Consider the following 21,568-nt stretch of genomic DNA (forward strand, 5'->3'; position numbering starts at 1 on the left):
ATTTTCTTTTCTTTTGTGAAATTTCTAATTCTGGCTAGGAACTAGGCACAATGAAACAATGATTACATTAAAATCCATGGGAGGAAAAAAGAAAAGAATAGTCCACAATCTTAATAGTAGTTGAGCTTAGATGGGCTCTATATGATTGTACTTTATAATTTCTACTTTTCTGTAATTTTAAATTTTCTTTGAGAAGTCTGTTTCAATGAGTATTTATAATTTTAAAAATGAGTTTGCATTTTATTCTAAATAAAGAAATCAAATAGATGCATCAAATACCCTAGTCAGTCTGTTCCTTCAAGCTATTTTTACTTAGTCAAACACAATGGTGATTATCTTAAGCACAATGATGTGTAATACTTAGCATAAAATACATACCAGGATTAAGATATAGAATATAATTTTTTGTCAATCTCCATTTTTTGCAACATGTAGCAATAAGAGAATAATTTTTAAAATAAAAATACTTAAATGTATTAATATCTGAATACTAATTTTAATATTTTCTTTTTCTCTCTTTGTCTTTTGCTTAGGTCAGCTGATTGCACAGTGCTTATATATAATTAAACATGAGGCAACATAGTATAACCCCCTGACATTATCTTATACTCTGATTTTAAGTAGAAATTATATTTGTAAGTATTTCAAAAATTATAGTCACTACTATATGTAAGTGCTTTGATGTTATGTAAGCTTTTAATAGATAACTTATCTCTACGATGTTATTTTATTAGAGCTATCAGTCGATTAGAGATAGGCTTTCTTATTGTAAAATCAGAAATAACCAATAATTGCGTATATTAAATGGAAATGTTAAAATTCATAAAGCTTGAGAATCTTGGAACAGTAATGTATGTATACATATATATACATACACACACACACACACACACATACTTATTAGTAGGATTACTCTTAGATGATAGTCCCTGGTTGTGAAAAAGTTTGGTCTGACATTTAGTAATTAAGCCTTTTTGCATGGTACTACCTTGCCTTAGGGAAGCCATATACAAATCAGTTGTAGAGAACTTTGGCTTTTAAATGTTAAAAAATAATTGGAGAAGATAGATACCTAAAATATACTTTTACAGTAGGAAAAAAAGCTTAATAAATCCAAATTTATTTTCTACCTGATTGATAAATATATAAAGAGTTTTTAGTTATGGTCTGCCTGTCTCACAGAGAAAGTATGATTATCTAAAATTTGTGCTGCCTTTTTTTTTTTTTTTAAGGAATTGCTTGCTAAACTCTGTGCTTTCTGTAAAATATTGCAAAATTGTGTGCATCTGCAAGTTAAAACGATGTAATACAGCAGGCTAAAACTGAACAGAATTTGATTGCAGACCCGACTGTTTTTCTGGTTTTGTCAATAGAAATATAATGTGCTAGAATGTGCTTAGGATTTTTTGAACAGTCCATGAAAGGTGACAGGGATATTAATTTCCACTTCAGCCCTGGCAACTTCGCTCAAGTCCTTGGCATTCAGAATCAGAAGATAAGCAGGTTTTTGTCCTGCCCCAGGGCTCACCACCACACTCAGAACTACACCTGTTAATCAAAAGTAAGGGAATGTTAAAAAAAAAAAAGCCCAGGACCATAGGCTAAATGTCACTAAAATAATATAGGAGGTATTGGCATTGACAAATAAAGAAAACCATATCATTTGATATCTTGCCCTGACTCATCCATCATCTGTCTATACCACCACCTTGAATGGATCTTTCAAACTCTTTATGTTCCCTAGCCTGTAAGCTCCAGAAAGGGAGTGACCATATCTGTCTTGTCCACTGTTGATTTCCAATAGCTACTCCAATTACTAGGACATAGTAGGTGTTCATTAAATTCCTATTGATGAAAAGATCTGTGCTCTTGTCTGTAACATAAGATTTAACATAACCTATTACAAAAAAAAAGTGTTGTGACAATCAAGTGAAAAAATATATTAAAAGGCTTTGAAAACAGTAAGGTATATTATTTCTGTACTTTCTAAGACCTAGCTAGAAGCTTACTTCCATCCAACAAAACGTGAACAAACCTTTTGCAGTTTTGTCCAGATGGACTGTATATGTAAAATCATTTAGCAGGAAATGGCTCCATAGTTCTTTTACTCATTTCTCTGTGGCTTTCCAAATTTTAATTCCAGAGAGTGTCATCTACCTTCCTGTCCCAGCTAATCTATAGTTAACAAAGACTGATGCTTTGTCATTGAATGACTGTGTTATAGGCTATGGCTCCAGCTTACTAAAAGAAGAAACCCAAAGCAGAGGCACAAAGCCCCATTCTTATTCTCTTTGATCTGTTAGAATTCTCAATTTCTCTCCTTCGAACTCTATCCTTTTTCAGAAATTTATCTAGGTCAGGAAAGGCAACACCCTTGAATTCATGCTGTTCTTTCTTCATCCTTCCCGCCTTCATCTAGAACAGACATTGATGTTCCATTATGACACCAGATGGTGCTTTAACATTTTCCCATGAGTAATCAATGAGCTTGGCCACAAGATGAAACTTATTTTCTAATAAGCTTAAATACTTTCATGCTGCATTGAATTTAGTAGTATTAAGGATCATATCTGCACATAAGGGAGTAATCACTGTGACTCCTAATGTACTAGCATATAGAACTCCCAATAAAAAGAAAGTGTTCAGACACATCCATTGCTTTCATTACCATCATCTTCCTCCAAGGCATCTGGGTGAGAAACAAAGATAGGTTCTGATGGATATGAATCAGGTTCTTGCCATACCCACGTTTCTTTAGTTTTAACGTTCAGCTTACAGAGCTGCTTGTGAGAAACAAACATCAGTTAATCAGTCGATGGGCTTTACTTGACTAGTATATGACTCAAACTACTTTTCTAGTATTAGGTAAGATGGATTAATTACCCTGTCTGGAACAAAGTGATTCAAACCAAGTCCATATGCGTACGTGTAAGGTTTCCCTCCATACTTCTGATAATTGATTTGAGGAAACTCAAATGCTACAAAATAGAGGACACGCTTAGGAAAACTCTGAAAAAATTTATGAAACAGACAATTTGTTCCCTCTAAATCAATCTCACCTTGGCGAGGCCCTGAAAAGAGAACCTCAGGTTCCAGCCAGATGGTCTCATCACTGCACAGAATTGCAGTGGCAGTTGTGTTGGGGAGTGTGACTAAGTTCTTCCCTGTGTCAGCCTAAGGAAAAAGGATAACAGACACCTCAGTGAGAAGGAAAGAAAAATCAAGCAGCCATAAATGCGGTCTTCCTGAGTTTTGTCTCTTGCATTCTTTGTTTCTTAAGTCAATGTGTAGGGAGGAGCAGTGCAAAAAGCAACACAACTGGGAAAACTGTCTGTACCTGTGTTGGTCACTGCCTGTGTATCACTGGGAAAGTCATGTAACCTCTAGGCCCTCTAGGCCTTCACATCTCTACAATGAGATTGTCCTTAAAGAAAATGTAAGGCTCTGAGGAAGGGCTTCTGAGAATTTTTTTTTTTTTTTAAGACCAGCAAAGGACTTCAAACTCTTTGAATTCATTTATAGTGTTTATCTCACTTACAGTTAGGATATATTTTGATTTTGCTTGGAAAAAAAAAAAAAAACCCATACATTTCTGTTGTCAGAAAGAAAAAAAAATGCATATAAGAAAACTATTGGAGCAGATGTTGTCTAAGATCTCTTGTCACTCCCTCACCCTGCCTGGTGGTTTTCAGATTCTTCTGTGAAAGGAATGCATAACCTGAACTCTTTCTAAGAACACATTTATTTTTTAATACCTGTATCAAATACTTGAATACACGTTTTGTGCTCGACTCTATTCTAGATGTTTGGGAGGATTCAGAGAACCAGGTTCCTGAAGCTTGCATTCTAGTTTGGGGACATAAAGAATCAATATAATTAATAAAGTAGATAATATATCATGAGTATGGGGAGAAAAAATACAGTGGACTTAGGAGGATCAAAAGTGTGAGGTGTAGGTGTTATAATTTTAGTAGGTGGTCAGGGTGGGTCTCCTTGAAAAGATGACATTTGGGACAAAACCTTTTGTAGGAAGTGAAGTGAAGAAACCAACAGCATAGATATCTAGGGAAGAACATTTACACAAAGAAAACAGTGTAAAGGCCTGAGGTAGGAGGATGCCAAATGTGCTTGAAGAACATTAAAGAAACTGGTGTGGCTGCAACTGTCTGAGCATGGGGAAGAGAAACAGGAGAGGAGTGTAGAGGAGAGATTGTGTACAGCTTTTTAGGTCATTGGGAGGACTTGGTCTTTTACTCTGAGTGAGAGATGGGAAGCCATAAAGTGATTTGGGGCAGAGGATTGACATGCTATAATATTTAAAAGAATTGCTTTGGCTGTTCTCTTGAGACTACCCTTGGGAGTAGGGGGAATGCAAGAGCAGAAATGGGGACACCAGTTTGTCCAGTTGTCTAGTCAAAAGAAGAGAGTAGTTCAGACTAGGCTAGTAGCACTGGAGTCAGTGAGAAGTGGAAGGCAGAGCCATGAGGTTTTCCTGATAGATAGGCTATGGGGTAGGGAAGAGGCATGAACTTAAGACAGAAGTCAGGGATGACTCCAAGGTGTTTGGCCTGAAAATTCATTGTTGAAGCTGTCTCAACAAAGATGGGGACTGCTGCAGGTGGGGTAAATTTTTTTTGGTAGAGGAAGAGAAGAAATTTAGATTTCATCTTATTAAGCTTGAGAGGTCTATTAGACATTCAAAGGGAGACATGGAATTCACAGTAGCATATATAAATCTTGAATTGAAAGGTAAGTTGAAAATGTAAATGTAGGCTGCTTTAAAGCACGAGTCTTTACAAAGGGAGGAAATGTACAAACAGAAGATAGAATGAAAGGCTGAGTTCTGATGCCCTCCAACAGTAAGGGGTCTATAAAAAAGAGAATGAAGATAGCTTCTGGGAGCAAGAAGAGTCAAGAGAATGATTTTGTAAGAGAGCAAAATAATAGCACGATATGAGTGACCCAATGAGATAGAAGGGAAAGTAATGATAAAGGAGAGGGAAGAGAATCACTTGAGTGATGTCCTTGAGTGGGTAAGGAAGGGAAAATGGGAAGGACTAGTTCTGGGTGGGATGATAGATAATTCAATACAAGTACAGATGCTGGTGGGCGGGTAGATGTGGTGGCAGGAGTCTAACGTTCTTTTTTGATTTCTTTCATTTGTTTCAATAAAATAGGAAGCAGAGCCATCAGCTGAGTATGAGTGTGGAGGTGGGAGGTGTTAGAAGATTGAAGAGGGGAGGGTGTGAAATACTTAACTAGCAAAGTGGGAGAGTAAATGAAGTTGAGAAATGTAGCAATGAGGTTTGTGGTCATATATTTAAAAATGAACCAATTAACATGATTGTGTGTTTTCAGCACTTAATTTCATCCTTAGAGAGACAAGTGTAGAGTGGGTGGAGAGTTGGATTTAACTAGGGGGAATTGTGGTTTTGACAAATGAGTTCAATAAAGTAAGAAGGAGGCAAGAGAAGTAAGAATCTATATAAGATTAAAATTGTTGACAATGGAATTTTAGTTAAGTAATGAGGAAAAGTAAGTTCTCAGGGGAGTGAGGTATGTTGAGAAGGTAGTAAGTTGAGGGGATTGGAGGTTTCTGGTGGGAATCATAGTAGGGCAAGTGATCTTGAAAGATAGAAGGTGGTAGTCAGAGCATATCATGCATGAAACTAAGAGTATGGAAGAAGCACAGTCATAGGTAATGGCAAGGTCAAGTGTATGACTATGGGGAGTGAGTAGCTGACATAGAATGGAGGACAAGATCAGTGGAAGAGGTCAAGGAACTGAGAGGCCAGGTTGTTGGAAGAATCACCCTGGAAATGACCAAGAGTCAGTAGATCTAGGGAGTGTGACATTGGGCCAAGAAGGGAAGTGAGGCAGTGGTGGTTCATAGACAACAAAAGTAATGAGGGGTGAATATATGTATATATCCCTTAGCTGAATTTAGATTAGCTGAAATGAGATTAAAATTGGAATATGTTAAGAGTGGATGGAAGGAACAGGGAATCTGGAAACAGAGAAGTAGAACAGAGAGAATACCTACAGTAACCCCAGGTCAAGAGGTTTAAGGGCTGTAGGAAGAGACTGGAGAGATCAGTGTCTTTAGGAGAGAGCCAGGTTTTTGCTTTTTGTTTTTGTTTTTTGAAGATTTTATTTATTTCTTTGAGAGAGCACAAGCAGGGGGATAAGGAGAAGCAGGCTCCCCGCTGAACTTGGGAGACAGATGTGGAGCTCCATCCCAGGACCCTGAGACCATGACCCAAGACGAAAGTAGACACTTAATTTACTGAGCCATGCAGGTGGTCCCAGGTTTTTTTTTTTTTTAATTAAAATATAATGTATTATTTGTTTCAGGGGTACAGGTCTGTGATTCATCGCTCTACCCACGTTTGGTTTTAAAGTAAAGAATGTGAAAGGAGCATTCTGAAAAGAGGATAGAGGGGATTTTTCTGAGGGTGTATCATTGATTAAGAGGACATAGAAGGTTCTTAAGATAGGGAAGGGATAGGAGGTAAGGAGCAAATACAGAAATGATGAGAATTTTATGAGATTTTGTGAAATAGAACCTCAAGGCACTTTTGGTGTTTTGGGGAAGAAGAGATCAAATGCTTATGTCAGACATATTATCTGTATACTTGTAAGTTTAAATTGATTCTCTTCATTCTATCTTATTTTTTCTATTACTAAATTAAAATTTTTATGTAAGAAATCTGTAACATTATTCTTGCTTTCCCCAACAAACTAGCTCCTCATTTTTGCTACCCACCCACTTTTTTTTTTTTTTTAACAGATGCATTTTTCCTTTAACCCAAAATCTCATTTCTGAGGATCTAATCTATTCATATATCTGTGCATGTATGAAATGACATACATACAAAGTTATTCCTTATCACATTATTGGAAATAGCCAAAGACTGGAAACAATTCTGTTGTGCAGCAATGAGAGACCTGGGTATGTTCACAGAAAGAATACCGTGTAGTTGAAAACAGCAAGATCTTTAGCATATTTATTGTTAAATGAAGAAAGCAGGGAAGAAAACAGTGGATATAGAAAATAACTTTTTGTGTATGAGAATGGGAAATAATAATTTTATATACATATATTATTATATTTGCATAAACAAACCAAAGAAAAGGAAAAACAAGAAAAGTTACACATAGGGAGTGAGCGGGGATAGTACAGACTGGATGCAGGTGGAGGGTGGAGTGAGATTTCCCAGTGTATACCTCTGCATATCATTTTGATTTTTGACTATTTAAATGTACCACCTACTCAAAAAATGTAAAGACATATTTTAAAGGTACTACCATTATCTAATTAGTAAACTGGAAACTTCACTCACCTTATACTCTTTCCTCTCCTTAGCCCTTCCCTCAATATCTTTCTTACCTCTCCTCCCAATTTATGACCGATTTTCCCCTTCCCTGCCACATTTTTCGAAGTGTGGACTTAGAGTTACTCCTCCCACATCCTACCAGTTGCTGACCTTTGAGTCCCAATTTCTCCCTTTCTCAACCTCATCTGTTGGAGATCACCAAATCTGGTATTTGACTTTTGGTCTTCATCCTTTTTAACTTGTCTATAGCAAGGGGCACTGATGAAACCCTCTTGCCCTATCCAATGTGGGATTTTCCTCTCTTAGCTCCAGGTAGGGCTATTTGGTGACTTTCTTTCTCTCTCTCTCCCTTGCTCCTCTTTTTTGTACTTTCTGTACATGAGACCTCCCAAACTTCCATGTCTGGCCAACCTTTCTTCTCTCGGTCTTTTCTATACTATCAAATTCTTTATTTTTAAAATAAGCAAATGTGTATGTTTCTTTTCTGAAATTTATTCTAAAGTATGACTTCTCCTTGCTAGCAGTCTCATCTATCTAATCTCATATATTTGATTATCATTTCAACATCAGTAACTATCAACCCTGATTGACCTCACAAGGTTCTTCATTGATGTGTGGAAGCCTATGAGGTATCTTCCATGAAGATGTTTTGATACTGATTTTGTTGTTGTTGCTGATGATGATAGGGGATATTTATTTGATATTTATTTTGTGAGAAGGGCTATATTTTTTTTCAAGGGCTTTATTTAATAATTAACATATACCAATTCATGTATCAGCCACAAAAACTCTGTAAGATGGGTCTAGATTAGGAAAAGGAAATTTAAAAAGGTTCAGTGTTTCTCCTTATAGATAGAGAGAAGAAAATTTAAGGTTAAATCACTCAGTAAAACTGAGTTTTAGCTCAAGCCTGGCTCTGTATGACTTGAAGTGAAGCTCCTTTTCCTTTCCCTTCCTGAGAGTTCTATACTTCATGTTTTTCTCCATACCTGCTCTGCCTGTTACACTCCCTATTTCCAAAAGTATCACTATTCTAGACATGTAGGCTTATGGGATCTCTATGATGTTTTGCATGTCTAAGATTTAACTCATTCTGCAATCCAATCAAATGCAAGACCCTTTTAATTCCACCTAGAGTAACTCTTATTTTCATCCATGTTTGCCTTTTCCTAGGATCACTACATTATTCTGTTGCCTGCCTGAGTGAATTTATTGTCTTCTACCCCAGGGTCCTATCTCTGTCCTTTCTACACTTCCAGTATCACTTAGGCACAACATAGACTTATTTTAGAAAATCAAGTATTTAAAGGTGCAAATGACCCTTGTTATTATTTAGTCCAATTTAGCTAGGTTTCAGAGCAGGCAACTGAACTTAGAGTGGTTGAGTGACTTGCCTGGGGGAAGCCAGGCATTTAGTTGAAGAGACAACCATGAAAGTTAGCACACCTGGTACCCATTCCAACAGCTCTGAATGCGGTTTTCTTCTGTTCAGAGACTTTCACTGCGTACAACCTCTTAGCCTGGCCTTAAAGCTTTTGAAGACCACAAGTTTGCTTTTTAAAATTTTTAAAAATCCTGCCTCATTTAGTCCACTATGTATGCTTATGTTCTAATTGGATTGCAGTCAGTTCCCTCTGCTCTTCTGCCCCACCCCACTTCTGTCTTTTCTCAAACTTTGCCTCCTGTCTTAAGTTGATGTGAGTTGATGTGCTTCAGTATCTTCTGCCAGAATATTGCAAATGACTGTGTTTCATGAATTTCTCCAAACAAGCATGACCGTTCATTGTCTGAATAGCCAAAGCACTTTATGCCTCCTTCCCACGACTTGTCTCATGCCAACATGTGTTATCATTACCAAATCACCTTCCTCCTCCCCAATACACTAGGTAATGAGTTCCTGGGGAACAAGAGCATATCCTAGTGATGTACCACTGGAATAAGTCATACAATGTTGTGTTAACAGTGGTTAATTGTGAAAGAAGGGTCTAGGATGACATTAGACATTTTTTTTTGTCACCGAGGTTCTCTATTTCATTATTGGATGGTCTTTCTTCAGGCAGTGATGACTACATATTTATGAAAATCTTTCCTTGTTCCTATTCTTGGATGTGAAGAGAGTGAGGTAAGGCATATTTAAATTAAGTGATCTTAATTTAAAGATGATTGTGATTTTCTCATCACTAGTAAAATAAAATTTTACTAAAATCATTAGACTCATTCATTTGGTATTTGTAGACACTCAGCTATGTACTAGAGATCTGCTTCCCAAGGGCAAAGTTAGAGTACTTAAAGCCTCGTACAATATCATTCCAACCTTCTTTTCAGTCCCTCTGCCCAATGCCCATCTATCCTTTGCTCCTAATGTACCAGCTCTACCAACCACTTTGTATTTTTACATTAAGTTTGGTTTTTTAACACCTCTCTGCTTTTGAAGAAGCTCATTTAACTAACTACCTAATGCCCCACCTCAACTTCCTCTTCCTTTCTTATCCTTATAGAGTTTACAAACTTGCTTACAAGCTGTAGTGTCTAGCTCTAAATTGGGTTTATTTTCCACTGTATTTGATCTAGCTTTGAGTACAATGTTCTACATTCCATGTAGCTGCCTTACCCATTTTTGTGTATATATCTCATATGTACACAAATGACAGTGTATGCTCATGTATCCATTGTGAAAATTCTGTTTGTCTTGGTTTTGACTGGCATTCTGTCACACAAAAACTTCTTGATGTTAGTCTAATATTATAAAAAGACAGCCACTGAATACAGGGAAGAAAAAGTAGAAATAAAAAGATGACTGCCAAAGGCTATTAATGATGTTTGTCCTCTATTGATATTTTTCGAAGGTTTGCAGAAAATCAAAATAATGGGCTGATTTCCCTAAAGGAGTGCTTTTTAATCCTTAATTTCTTTAGAATTTCAAATCACTTAAATTAAATTATTTATATTATTAACAGAGGATCCTAAGAAACAGTGGTCTGCACTATTCACTGAGAAAATATATTTTGAAAGGATTTTACAAATGAAACAGCAGATTTAGCATCAAAACCTGGTTTTTTTATTTTGGCTCTGCTGCACTTGGCTTTTCCTAAGTCATGTCACTCTTCTGAGCTCCTGTTTCCTCATTTGTTAAATGAGGGGAGTTGAATTAGTATATTTTTAAATTTCCTTCCAGCTCTGAAGTTTCAAGACTTTATGTATAAACATAAGGCAGGAGAACAAATCTGATATATCTGAAATCTGTGTAGAGGGCATTTACCTTGTCAATATTCAGAGGAAGCACGTATCTCCTCACTTCAGGCTGGGGAGCCTTTCTGGCATTTTTTTTCACCTCTTCCCAGTTCTCACGTAAATTGGCTAAATATAAGTAATTATAAACAAATTCAAATCTGCAAAAGTAAGAAGTTAGACATGAGCACAGAAAATGGCAAATAATTCCAGAGAGATGATCCATATCCATGCCTTTTAAAGAACAAGTGTCTGCCTGTTCCTTTTTTTTTTTTAAGATTTATTTATTTATTTTAGAGAGAGAGTGAGAGAGAGAGTGGGTGAATGAGCATGGGGTAAGGGGTATGGAAAGGGGGGAAGGGCAGGGAGAACTCTTAAGTGGACTCTGAGCTGAGCCTAGTGTAGAGCTGAGGTGGGGCTTAATCCCATGACCCTGAGATGAGGACCTGAGCTGAAACCAAGAGTCGGACACTTAAGTGGCTGTGCCACCCAGGCGCCCCAACCTGCCTGTTCTTTATTCTCCTACCCAGGAACTGCTAATGACTCAAGTGTATTAGAGCCATTTTCTCCTGTCCATGCTGCATGAAAACCCAACCAAACAAAACAAAGAAATCTGCCTCACCGATATGTTTAAATAACAGCTGCTTTTGATACTTTCTGCTCTGTTTCTCCATCATCATTCTGTGTCTTTAGGGGCTACTGTCTTTTTAGTGACTTGGTATTATTCTCAAGAAAGCATGCCTCTTTCTCACAAACCTAGAGTGGGTGGAGTTCAAGGTCCCACCAAGGGAACATGTCAAGTTGCAGTGAGGTTAAGTTTAAATTCACATATCAGGTCATAGCATCTCTGATTTTCAGCTCAGGTTCATAGACCTGATCAGTTTTCAATCAGTAGCCATGGTTTTGATGTTCAGTTTGCACGTGCTTCTGATTAGCCTCCCTACTGCTTTTTCAGTTATATTCTGTGACTTAGCATACTTCTTGCGGTTTTTTTTTTTTCGTGACTTATTTATTTATTTATTAATTTTTTATTTTTTATAAAATATAAAATAATATATTTTTATCCCCAGGGGTACAGGTCTGTGAATCGCCAGGTTTACACACTTCACAGCACTCACCAAAGCACATACCCTCCCCAATGTCCATAACCCCACCCCCCTTCTCCCAACCCCCCTCCCCCCTGCAATCTTGTGGTTTTTTTTAAAGCTGTAATTCATATTAAATATTGAGAGCAGCATCTCTGAAAAAGGCCCCTAATTTCTAGGCATGACTGGGGATGTAACATTATCACATGTCCTTTCTTACCCTTTCCAGCAACAGAGATCCACAATCAGAAACCCATTGTCTTCATAAGTATTGATGTGATGGAAGAGATTAAAGGAAGAGGTCCTGTATTTATTATTGAGGTACTTTCTTCTTTTTTTGTCAGCGATATGAAGCCAAACCTGGAAAAGTGAGGAAAATATTTTGATGCATTTAAAAAGGAAAACAGTATACATTATGTAACGCCACCTTCCAAATCCTAAACGTGACAAATAAATGCATGACTTACCCCCATGGTTTCATTGGACTCAAAACAATCCATGTAGTTGGCTCCCCAAAGACTCCATGAGGAAAGGAACTTGAACAGGTTAATTTTGACTGGCGTCTCCACAAAAACAATATAGTTGGGAGTCAAACCAAAACTGTTCAGAAACACAAATAGACTTGTGAATGGGAAGGACTGATTCTCAAACCACAAAAAAATATGTGCACATGAGGTATGAATCAACAGTGCCTACATGAAATTAATTACATTTAAATTTAGGTTTCTGCAAGGAAATGTCGTGATCGGGATTGGTATCAAAGGTAGGCAAAGCAGATCTTTAAACTTGAGTTTTCCTGAAGATTCATAGCAGGCCTTCAAGTTACCTATGGACGTAAGATGGCTTGAATCGGTCACTGCAGGGGAATTGTACAACGACCTCTGACTTGCTTATTGGATCTTCCTTGTCTGAAATAAAGCGGTTTTAAAAGGCTTTGGAAAAGCCTCTTTTTTTCTCTTTTAATACAATGCATTTAGAACAGCTTATGCAAATAAAGAAATACATTTTCAGATCTTGATTTTTTGTTTTTAGAGCTTATTTTCATTTTTTCAGTCATTGGCATTTCTTAGGGAAATTTCATGTGAAGCTGCAGTCGCCCAGGAAAATCCAAACAGCAGCAGATTTGGAAAAGTGTACTCAAACAGTGTTGTGGCAGGCAGAGGACAGTGGAGTCGCATCTTAACAACTGGTAGGTGCCAAGTCAGCACACAGTAGTATGCTCAAAATGCCTTTTGTAATCTCTTAAGTTACCTATAAAGTGTCATGTATGTGGGTTTGTGTCATTAGTTCTGTACGGTAATTCTTATGCACAGAAAAGTTTGTTTCCTACTATGTCAGTGGTGTTCAAACCTTAGTGTACATCAGAATCACAGAAAGAGGTTTTTAAAATAGTAACTGTGGGCCCACACCCAGAATTTCTCCTTTAGTCAACCATGGGTGGGACTCTGGATTTCTAGCAGCTTTCCAAGTGATTCTGCTGGTCCAGGGACCACGCCTTGAAATCCAGGCTATGCAATACCAAACAAAAATCCATATATGTTAAAATAATTCTGTCTCCAAGATGGTTATCAAATTTTTGGCAGTGAATGAATGGAGAATTCTGAAGAGGACTCTCTTTTCTGTTTTAGTATTCTTCCTCTATAATATTAGTATGAGTTAATAGGTTTGTTTGTGGCTTTGAGAATTAAACACACACAAAATAGTTAGTACCCTCTCATATATGTGTGTGTGCTACTATGCATACACATGTTTGTTTAGAAATTTAATTTTGCCTGGCACATGAATAAGAGCCCAGTAAGTATTTCCTGAACTTGAATCTAACTCTTAAATGATCAGATACTCATATACACTACATTTTTGAAACATTGTAGAATACGATTTGGCCACTTGCTTTCTGTTTTCAAGTCGTCATTTTCTGCTATGATGCTTCTGGGCATTGGTCCCTGGAGGATGGTGCAAAGGCAATTTGAAAGGAATTTAACTGTGCATCTATAGTGCGATCCTGATAGTCTGATCTGGTATCCCATTTCCAGTAATTTTCTCACAATATAGATACTTGTTTTAAGAAGGGTCAAATTGGTAAACTGACCTGCTTGTAGTGGAGGGATCTTTACAATATTGTAGGCAATTGAAAAATTTTTCCCAAAGCAATTACCAATGTTGTAAACAGTTCCGTCACTTTCAATATGGGGGTGAGCAGTGGCTCCATTGACAGACACATAGTTGCAAAGATCAACCTAGGGAAGCAGAGCAGATGTCATCCATGTAAAGAGAAAGGCTGTATTACCCCTTGGTCCCTAGGTCTGACCTTACGGCTGCCACTTATATCCTCACCCAAAGCACATTTTCTCTTTTTTTCCATCTCCCTGGGTTCTACCCTTTTTCAAGTCTGCCTGAATTCTTGTTGATAGTGCAGAGCTCTCTTCTGACCCTCATACTGATTCCCCCACACCTCTGAAATCTTGGAGATCTTCCTGACTGTGTTCTTCCGTGTATCCCATACACTGCTCTGGTTAGTTACTTTCCTTCTGCTCATGCAACTTATCCTCAAACTGATAATGTGAATCCTGGGATTTCTTTATATCCCCCTTATTGTTTTAGATGAATTGTGTGAGATTGCTGAGATATACAATAATTTTTATTTTATGAAAATGGCAATTTTGTACACTATAACCTAAATACCAAATCCAGTGGCTTGCACAGAGTATAAATTTGGAAGTGAAAGAAATCCCAGGATTCTATTTAGTATAGAGTCAACCTAAATAGACTTCAGGAGAACCATGAATCTCCTGGAATTAAATGCAAATGTTTCTGGAGAAAAGATTTAGCACTTTAATTCAATTTGGAGTCTCATAGGAAATTCATAATCACAAATCTAGCATAAATCTCTCTGTTTACAGAAAGAGAAATTGAAGTCCAAGAGAGGTCAGGTGACTTTTTCAAGGATACAAAGCCACATGCTGGCAAAATCAGCACTAGAATTTCTACCTGTGACTTACTCAAAATAGATTTATTGAATGGATAATTGATGAGGTATATATTTAACCAAAATTCTTTCTATTTAATTAGGAGAATATGTTTTAAAGGGAGTTTTAAGCATTTTTATTTAAATAATAGAAAAGACATTCATTCATTCAATCATTCCTTATGTACTCATTAAACTTCTATGATTACTGTGCTAGGGTCAAGAACGTCAGTCTAGACTTGTGCTGTCTAATATGGTAGCCACATGTAATTTAATGTGGATTGGTTATGATTAGGTAAAATTTTAAATTCAGTTCCTCAGTCACATTAGCCATATTTCAAGTACTCAGTAGCACTGGGACAATGCATATATAGAACACTGCCATCATTGTACAAAGTTCTATTTGGTAGCACTGTTAGACCAGTAAGCTGGTATATAATACAGTACATTGCTGGTAAATGCAAAACGGTATCTGCAGGGTCATCTAACCCAGACTGGGAGATTAGGCCAGGCTTCCCAATGGCAATGACTCCAACTAATGTTTGGAAAGACAAGTAGGAGCCAAGTGGAGAAGGAAGACAGATATTACAGGGACTGGGAATCCTAATGTACAAGCACTGAATTGTGAAATAGCAGGTGCTGTTTGGGGATTACTAGTCATTAAACATGGCTGCTATGAAAGGTATGCATGGAGGAGGAGAAATAAGAACCAGCCAGCCACAAAGCCCTGTTTGGACTTTATCTTGGGAACTGTGGGTGCCTCAGATAGAGAAACACATTTTTACTTGCATTTGAGAAAAATTGCTTCTACTGAATTAGGGAAGTTGTATTTAAGAGAATCAGGCTGGAGGCAAAGGTACTTATTAGGAGGCTTTTTTAGTAATAGTTAATAAAAGAATCTCAAATTCTAAAACTGTATTTTTATATGAAGTCAAGGCACAGTGAGGCTCACAATGAAACTTGACCTCCTAGTAAAGGCTATTTTGGAGCCTTACATGAACTTTACATTTGCAATTATATTACCATAGCAATTTGAGTACAGATCCACTCATCAGAGTGAAATGAATGGTTTAGAATTCATTTTCAGTTCTTCTCCAAATGATCTAACACATAGTCTTATATGATTGCAAACATACATTAAAAATAAGAGAGAGCTATGAAGAGGATATGTTAAGTCTTAGTAAATAGTCTGCTGAGAGTTACACATTAGCTAGTGACATTGAGGCCTAGGGCTGGGGCTGTTTTTTCCATTCTGTTTCTACTATACTGAATTTCTAGTTCTGATCTTAAATTCTACCTAGCTTGTCTCCCAGCTGTCCCTTACCTCTTTTGTCCTCCCATAGCCATGTCCTTATGCATGGCTTCCAGATTAAATATCCTAAGGCACGGCTCTGCTTATACTGTTTCACCAAGCAAAAACTTGCAGTAGCTTCCCATTAGCTAAACAATTTATTCCAAATTCTTGTCTTACCTGGGTTGTCTCTCCTATTGATATATTCTTTGCATCTGGTATAAGTTCTGATATATGGAAGGGACTCAATATTTGTGTCACAAATGAATGAATGAATGAATGAATATGTTAGGCATTTTATAAGGTTTTCCTCCACCCTGTATAATAAATATTTAAAATTTCATAGACGAAGAAACAAAGTTTGCCCTGTGTCACATAGTAGTTGATGACAAAGCAAGGAGGTGAAACTTCATCTATCTGGGTCTCATGTGCTTTCCCCCAAAGTGCAGTTAATTCTAAACTGCAAATTCTAACTTCTTGAGCAGTGTTGCCAGAGCGCTGTGTCCTACCTGCTTAATTGTCTCCAAAGTCTCAGGATTAATCTTTGTAATGAAGTTGGTCTCTGTGCAGGCATAGTAATCTTCCCCTACTGGGTAGATGTTAACAAGGGCATTGTCAGTGACCTCCACTCCTCGAAAGTAAGAAAAAAACCTGCAGAAGCAAATGGATTTTTCAGTCCAGTAACTTTCAAGCTGTGAGAGAAAAGGGCTAATGTAAAATGTCTTTAATAACATGCAGTCAAGTTTCAGTAACCTGGAAAATATATTCTTGCAGGGATCTGGGAAAGCACAGGTGCCAAACTCCGTTATGACAATCCTTTTCTCAGTCATTGCCCGGACATAAGCATCAGTGCGGATGAACCTGAAGGACACAGAGACATGGGAAAGGGTCATAGGCAGGGACAATCAGTGTGGTCCATATGGAACTGAGAATGGTCATTCCATATGTCCTTAACAAGTTGGAACCATAAATCCACAACATGAAGAATGAAGAGCATTGTTCAGTAACTTTCTCAGGGTGACTGAGAGAGAAAGAGATAATGTGCTATGAGTTTAAATTTAAGTCTTATAAACCTCACAATGACTTAAGGAAATTGAGGCTCATGGCTTAGACTTGTCATGTCCAAGCAGAGCAGTTAAGCGATTGGTATATGTCATAGAACTAGGTTAGAACTCAAGTTGGCCAGGGCTGGGAAACATGCATTTCTCCATATCACACTATGCAACCTCTGTGGGTGGTTCACATAGGACCTCTGACTTCCTGTAGCCTATAACCCACCAACCTAAAACTGAATGGAGAAATACAGAATATGGTGTGCTGAATTATAGTCCTTTCAATCTCCCTTTTGTCACTGTTGGTTTTTTTCCTGCAGTTTAAAAATTTATTTCTCTGGTTTTAAAAAAGTAGATGTTCTTGAATCCAGTATCTTGTATAGACAGAACTCTGTAACCATATCCCATATGTTACCTAGGATTTCTCATGTGGAAAGCCAATTAAAATCTGATTTTGCATTTCTTCCAATGCATATAATAGTTTAAGATTTCTAGATGAAGAAACAAAGTCATGGAGAAGAAACAATACCAAGGTCTTTAGGGGGCATATGAAAGCTTTGTCTGACTTCTTAGCTAAATTTTTGCTTGACCTGATCTATTTCTCTTCTGTTACAGTCTGAATTATCCTGACTACCTCAAACCTTCATTTGCTTTTCCTTATGGTGTCTCTTCAGAATTCCTGATAACCTGTGGTGATTATCAAAGCTTCTTACAGGTCCGAATATTACAGGAAAAGCAAAGTATTTATTGTGGTGTTAATGGGTACTTGGAGTGATGGCTTAGGCCTTGGAGCCTTTTAGCACCAATCTTGTGTTCTTAGTAAACTTCTCTTGTATCATAATGACAAAATTTGGTCCTTCCCTCTTTGCGCCACTCCTCCCTCCTACCCAGGGCCTTTCTGATTATTAAAAAAAAAAAGAAAGAGTCTAGAGAACCAATGGTCTAATAATTATAACAATAGCAACTTATAATTACTGAATATTTCCTATTTACCAGTACTTCATTTAATCATTATAATAAACCCTGAGTTAGAATTTTAGAGATGACAAAACCAAGAATTAGAGATTAATATCTTGCCAAAGTTTGCCCAGTTAGGCCAGTGGTGTCTGGTAGATATAAAATTTGAAGCTGAGCATATTGAACCCGAAAGCCCTAGTTCTTAGGTTCTTTTTTAATATCTCACAGTTCCCAGGTATCTATGCAAATGTCCTGGGCCAGGATTCTGAGAGGAAACAAACCTTTAAGTAGACTCTTGAATTCAAGAGGTCGAGGAGCACATAGGAGGAGGTGCTGAGCTAGGCCCTACCCCTAGGAGGAGTAGGGCCTGGCATTCTTTACCTTCTATGATATGTGACGTGTCCTTCTTTAAAGTCAAACTTGTGCAAGAGGGCTTGTCCATCGAACAGGTGGTAAAATGGTTCAGATCCAACTTCAAAGAGTCCTGGCCCACATCGAAGGAGACTGCCAGTGAGCCAGAGGGGGATCCTGCCTGTGATGAAGGTGAGACATAGAGTATTGCTTCTTAGCCCAGCCCTTTGCTGGGCTCATCCCTGGTATGGGGGAGTGTGTGATTATATTAGCAGCTCAATTGGGCAGCCTCTTTGTAAAGCTGGCAATGATTTTCATTCCCAGCTCTCACACTGGGCAGCCCTTCCAAAATGCTTGCTGACTTGACTGTCCTTTCACTAGGAGACCAAGTGGTGGGAAACATTGCAATGCCTGAGTTTGGATAAAGGATTGGAAGGAGACAAGGAAAAGCATCTTGAGGAAAAGGGGATTCTGCACCCACCAGATTTCCCCAGATAGCAACATCTTTTTACCATCTCACTTTTAAGAAAATCATCAAATTTCATGATGTATTTTGATGGAGTAAGGTGTGGGAAAGGTGGATTAGGAACAGGGATCAAAACACTAAAAAAAGATGTTTCTATAGAAGAAACCATTTAAATGACAACAAGAATACTGGCTTTTTAAAAACTCGAGCTATATTCCTTTGAGGGTATGGGCTACTGTCCAGATGAAGATTAACCTGCTGAAGGAGAAATTGCACAAGGCTGGCTGTCAGAGACTGGATTCTGGTTCAGGATTTGCCATGTGCCATCTCGGGGGCTCAGTGTCCTCGTCTGCAAAATGAGGGGTACACAACAAAGGCCATGAAGCCTTTCATTTTAAGCAGTTAGATATGTGCCCTCATATCCTATGAAAAATGCAATTTTTGCCTAATCCTTACCATTTTTTTAAACATAAGGATTATTTTCTGCAGTTCCATTTCTGCAGCCTGCTTCCTAAGAATGTATTTTTCTGATAAAGCCTTTAAGAAGGCATGACTTAACTAATGACACAACATAAATTTGGTTGCTAGAACCTATATTGTTAGCATCAGAATCTGGCTGAGAAAGAACATTTGGCTCCTCTCTCTTATTTTACAGAAGGAGAAACAGGAGGGAAGAGACTTTCTGTGTCCAAACAGGGATGTTGCATGGGTCATATGATGTTTTTGGATAATGCTAACAATAGTACTAATAATGACCACTTATTGATTGCTTTGTGTTGGATACTAGGTGAATCTTTCAGTTATCTTATTCAGTTCTTCACAACAACCCCATGATGAAAAGTTTGGCTTTTGATAGGTAAGGGAACTGGAACTCAGAAAGTTTAAGTAACTTGCAAGGTTCACAGCCAGTAAAATACTGGAGCTGCAATGAGCAGCTGTCTGACTCCGGAAGCAAATCAACAGGCAGGAAACCTACCATTCTTTACTGTAATATTTCCAGATGCTTGTCACCAGGTCCTCACTTATCCAGACACTGGAATGGATAATGGAACATGCATTTCTAGGATATTTACTATATGCCAGGCGCTGAGTTAGGCTTTGACAGTTTAAAGATGACAAAGATGGAGTCCCAGTCCCAAGGAGTTCCAGTTAGGCAGCATATTTCTAGCTTAGGGAAATAAAAGCTAAATGAGAGGAAATAGGCTTCTGGCATACAAAGCCCACACCTCCACCACTGAGAGATGCCAATGAATAAAAAACCAGGGAAAAGGGATCTCAACAAAGCAAGAGAAGATGGTTTCAAGACTGGTGAGACCAACCTGTAACATGAGCTGTGAGCGGCGAGGACAGTTCCTCCACAGTTTCGAACAGTTTCTTGTAACCACCAGCAGGATGTTCAACTCTGAAAAGGTGGAATAATCGAGAAGAAGCCCACGTTGATACTCTGAGAAGTCCCCTGAGGCAGAGGTAGAGCTCCAAGAGAAAAGGCATTCTCTGATTCAATGTCAGAGCACCACTGCCAGTCTAGCCTTTGCTGGGAGCACACACTTTGCTGGAGGACAGCAATGTCCTCAGGTTTGCTAGTGGCAGGTTGCGGGGGTGCTGGGTCAGTGCTCTACCTTTGATGTTGGAGGAATGGCCTCCCTTTTAATGTCACAGTGGACCTAATTCTGCCCTCTGCAGTCTTCCCATGTTTTGGATGATAAATCAACTAATCCTGCTGCTCTCAGTGATCGTCCCCCAGAATTACTCTGCCCTGTCGCCACTCTAAGTGCACAGCATCATTGATTCTCTTGCCTCGTCTGTGTCCCTCCAAGAGTTGGGAGATGACCGCTTTTTGGGCAAGTAACTTATTTTTTGTTATAATATAACATATTTTGTTATTGTTATTTTATTATTTGTTATATTTTGTAATATATAATACCTATATTATACCATCATCTGTGCCTATCATCCTATTTCTTCACCCATCTCCAGGAGCTTATGGTACTCTTTAAAAATAGTCTGGCTGGGAGATTCTGGTTTCATATTTTTGTTTATTTCCTGCCTCTTCACTTTGGCTTCATTTTATAACCTCTCAAGTGGGAACCATGCCCAGAGTCCTTAATTATGATAGCTGTCTTTTATTAAGCACTTACTATGTGCCACACACCATAAAAAGAATTTTGCATGCTATTAGCTCATTTAAATGTCACAATACCACAATGCTCATTCTATATATGGAAAAACATTGACTATGAAACGTTAAGTCCAAAATCACACATCTGGGAAGTGGCTGCAACCTAGGCCTGCCTCATTATAGTCTTCATGCTCACAACTGCTTTCAAGGCCCATTCACAAAAATCTCACAGTAATTTAGACCCCAATTCTAGATATTTGCTTCAATATATAAATAGGAACAAATTCTCCCCTTCAAGACCCAAGGCCTCCCATAAACAGGCCTTCAGTCCTCTTTAGGACCTCTTGAAATAGCCCATTTACCATCGACCCACCAAGGCATTTAAAAACACCTCCCAGAGATACTCACTGGATGGACATTTTCTCTCAGTGGTGGATTGAGAGTTCTGGCACCAAGTGCAGAATGAGGAAGCGAGTCCTCAACCAGGGGCCTTTATATGCCTTCTAAGTCTCTCTGAAAGGACTTAGGGCTTTCCCACCCCCTCAGCTGAGAGAAGGGGAACAGAAGTGGCTTTCAGCACTCAGATCCTCCTGATGCCGGAGCATTATTTGGGCTTGCTGTTCCCATAACAGTTTTTTGGCTGTTTTCCAGAGACCTCAATCCTTCTCAAAGAGAATGACAAGTGGATTGGAAAGAAAGGAGCTGTGTGGGAGTGGC

At 38.2% G+C, this 21,568-nt stretch overlaps 1 protein-coding gene across 2 annotated transcripts; it reads right to left on the reverse strand.

The window, feature by feature from the left end:
* Positions 1–412: 412 nt before the first annotated feature.
* Positions 413–21,329, reverse strand: RPE65 (retinoid isomerohydrolase RPE65). 2 transcript variants are annotated; one of them, XM_004762993.2, is made up of 14 exons: positions 21,260–21,329; positions 20,052–20,134; positions 18,297–18,447; positions 16,660–16,767; positions 16,416–16,557; positions 13,740–13,887; positions 12,477–12,558; positions 12,118–12,250; positions 11,871–12,010; positions 10,597–10,726; positions 3,060–3,174; positions 2,884–2,978; positions 2,669–2,780; positions 413–1,548 (listed from the first exon to the last, which is right to left on the reverse strand). In XM_004762993.2, exons 1-14 carry the CDS (start codon positions 21,268–21,270, stop codon positions 1,397–1,399), a joined length of 1,602 nt encoding a protein of 533 aa, XP_004763050.1. In that variant the 5' UTR covers positions 21,271–21,329; the 3' UTR covers positions 413–1,396. The 2 variants fall into 2 exon arrangements, with proteins under 2 accessions (XP_004763050.1, XP_004763049.1); XM_004762992.2 differs by having other exon boundaries at positions 2,884–3,174.
* Between the last annotated feature and the right edge of the window lie 239 nt (positions 21,330–21,568).

This window comes from Mustela putorius, unplaced genomic scaffold, assembly GCF_011764305.1.
Source record: "Mustela putorius furo isolate JIRA1106 unplaced genomic scaffold, ASM1176430v1.1 tig00003853_pilon_pilon_pilon, whole genome shotgun sequence".
In the NCBI taxonomy this organism is placed as follows: Eukaryota; Metazoa; Chordata; class Mammalia; order Carnivora; family Mustelidae; genus Mustela; species Mustela putorius.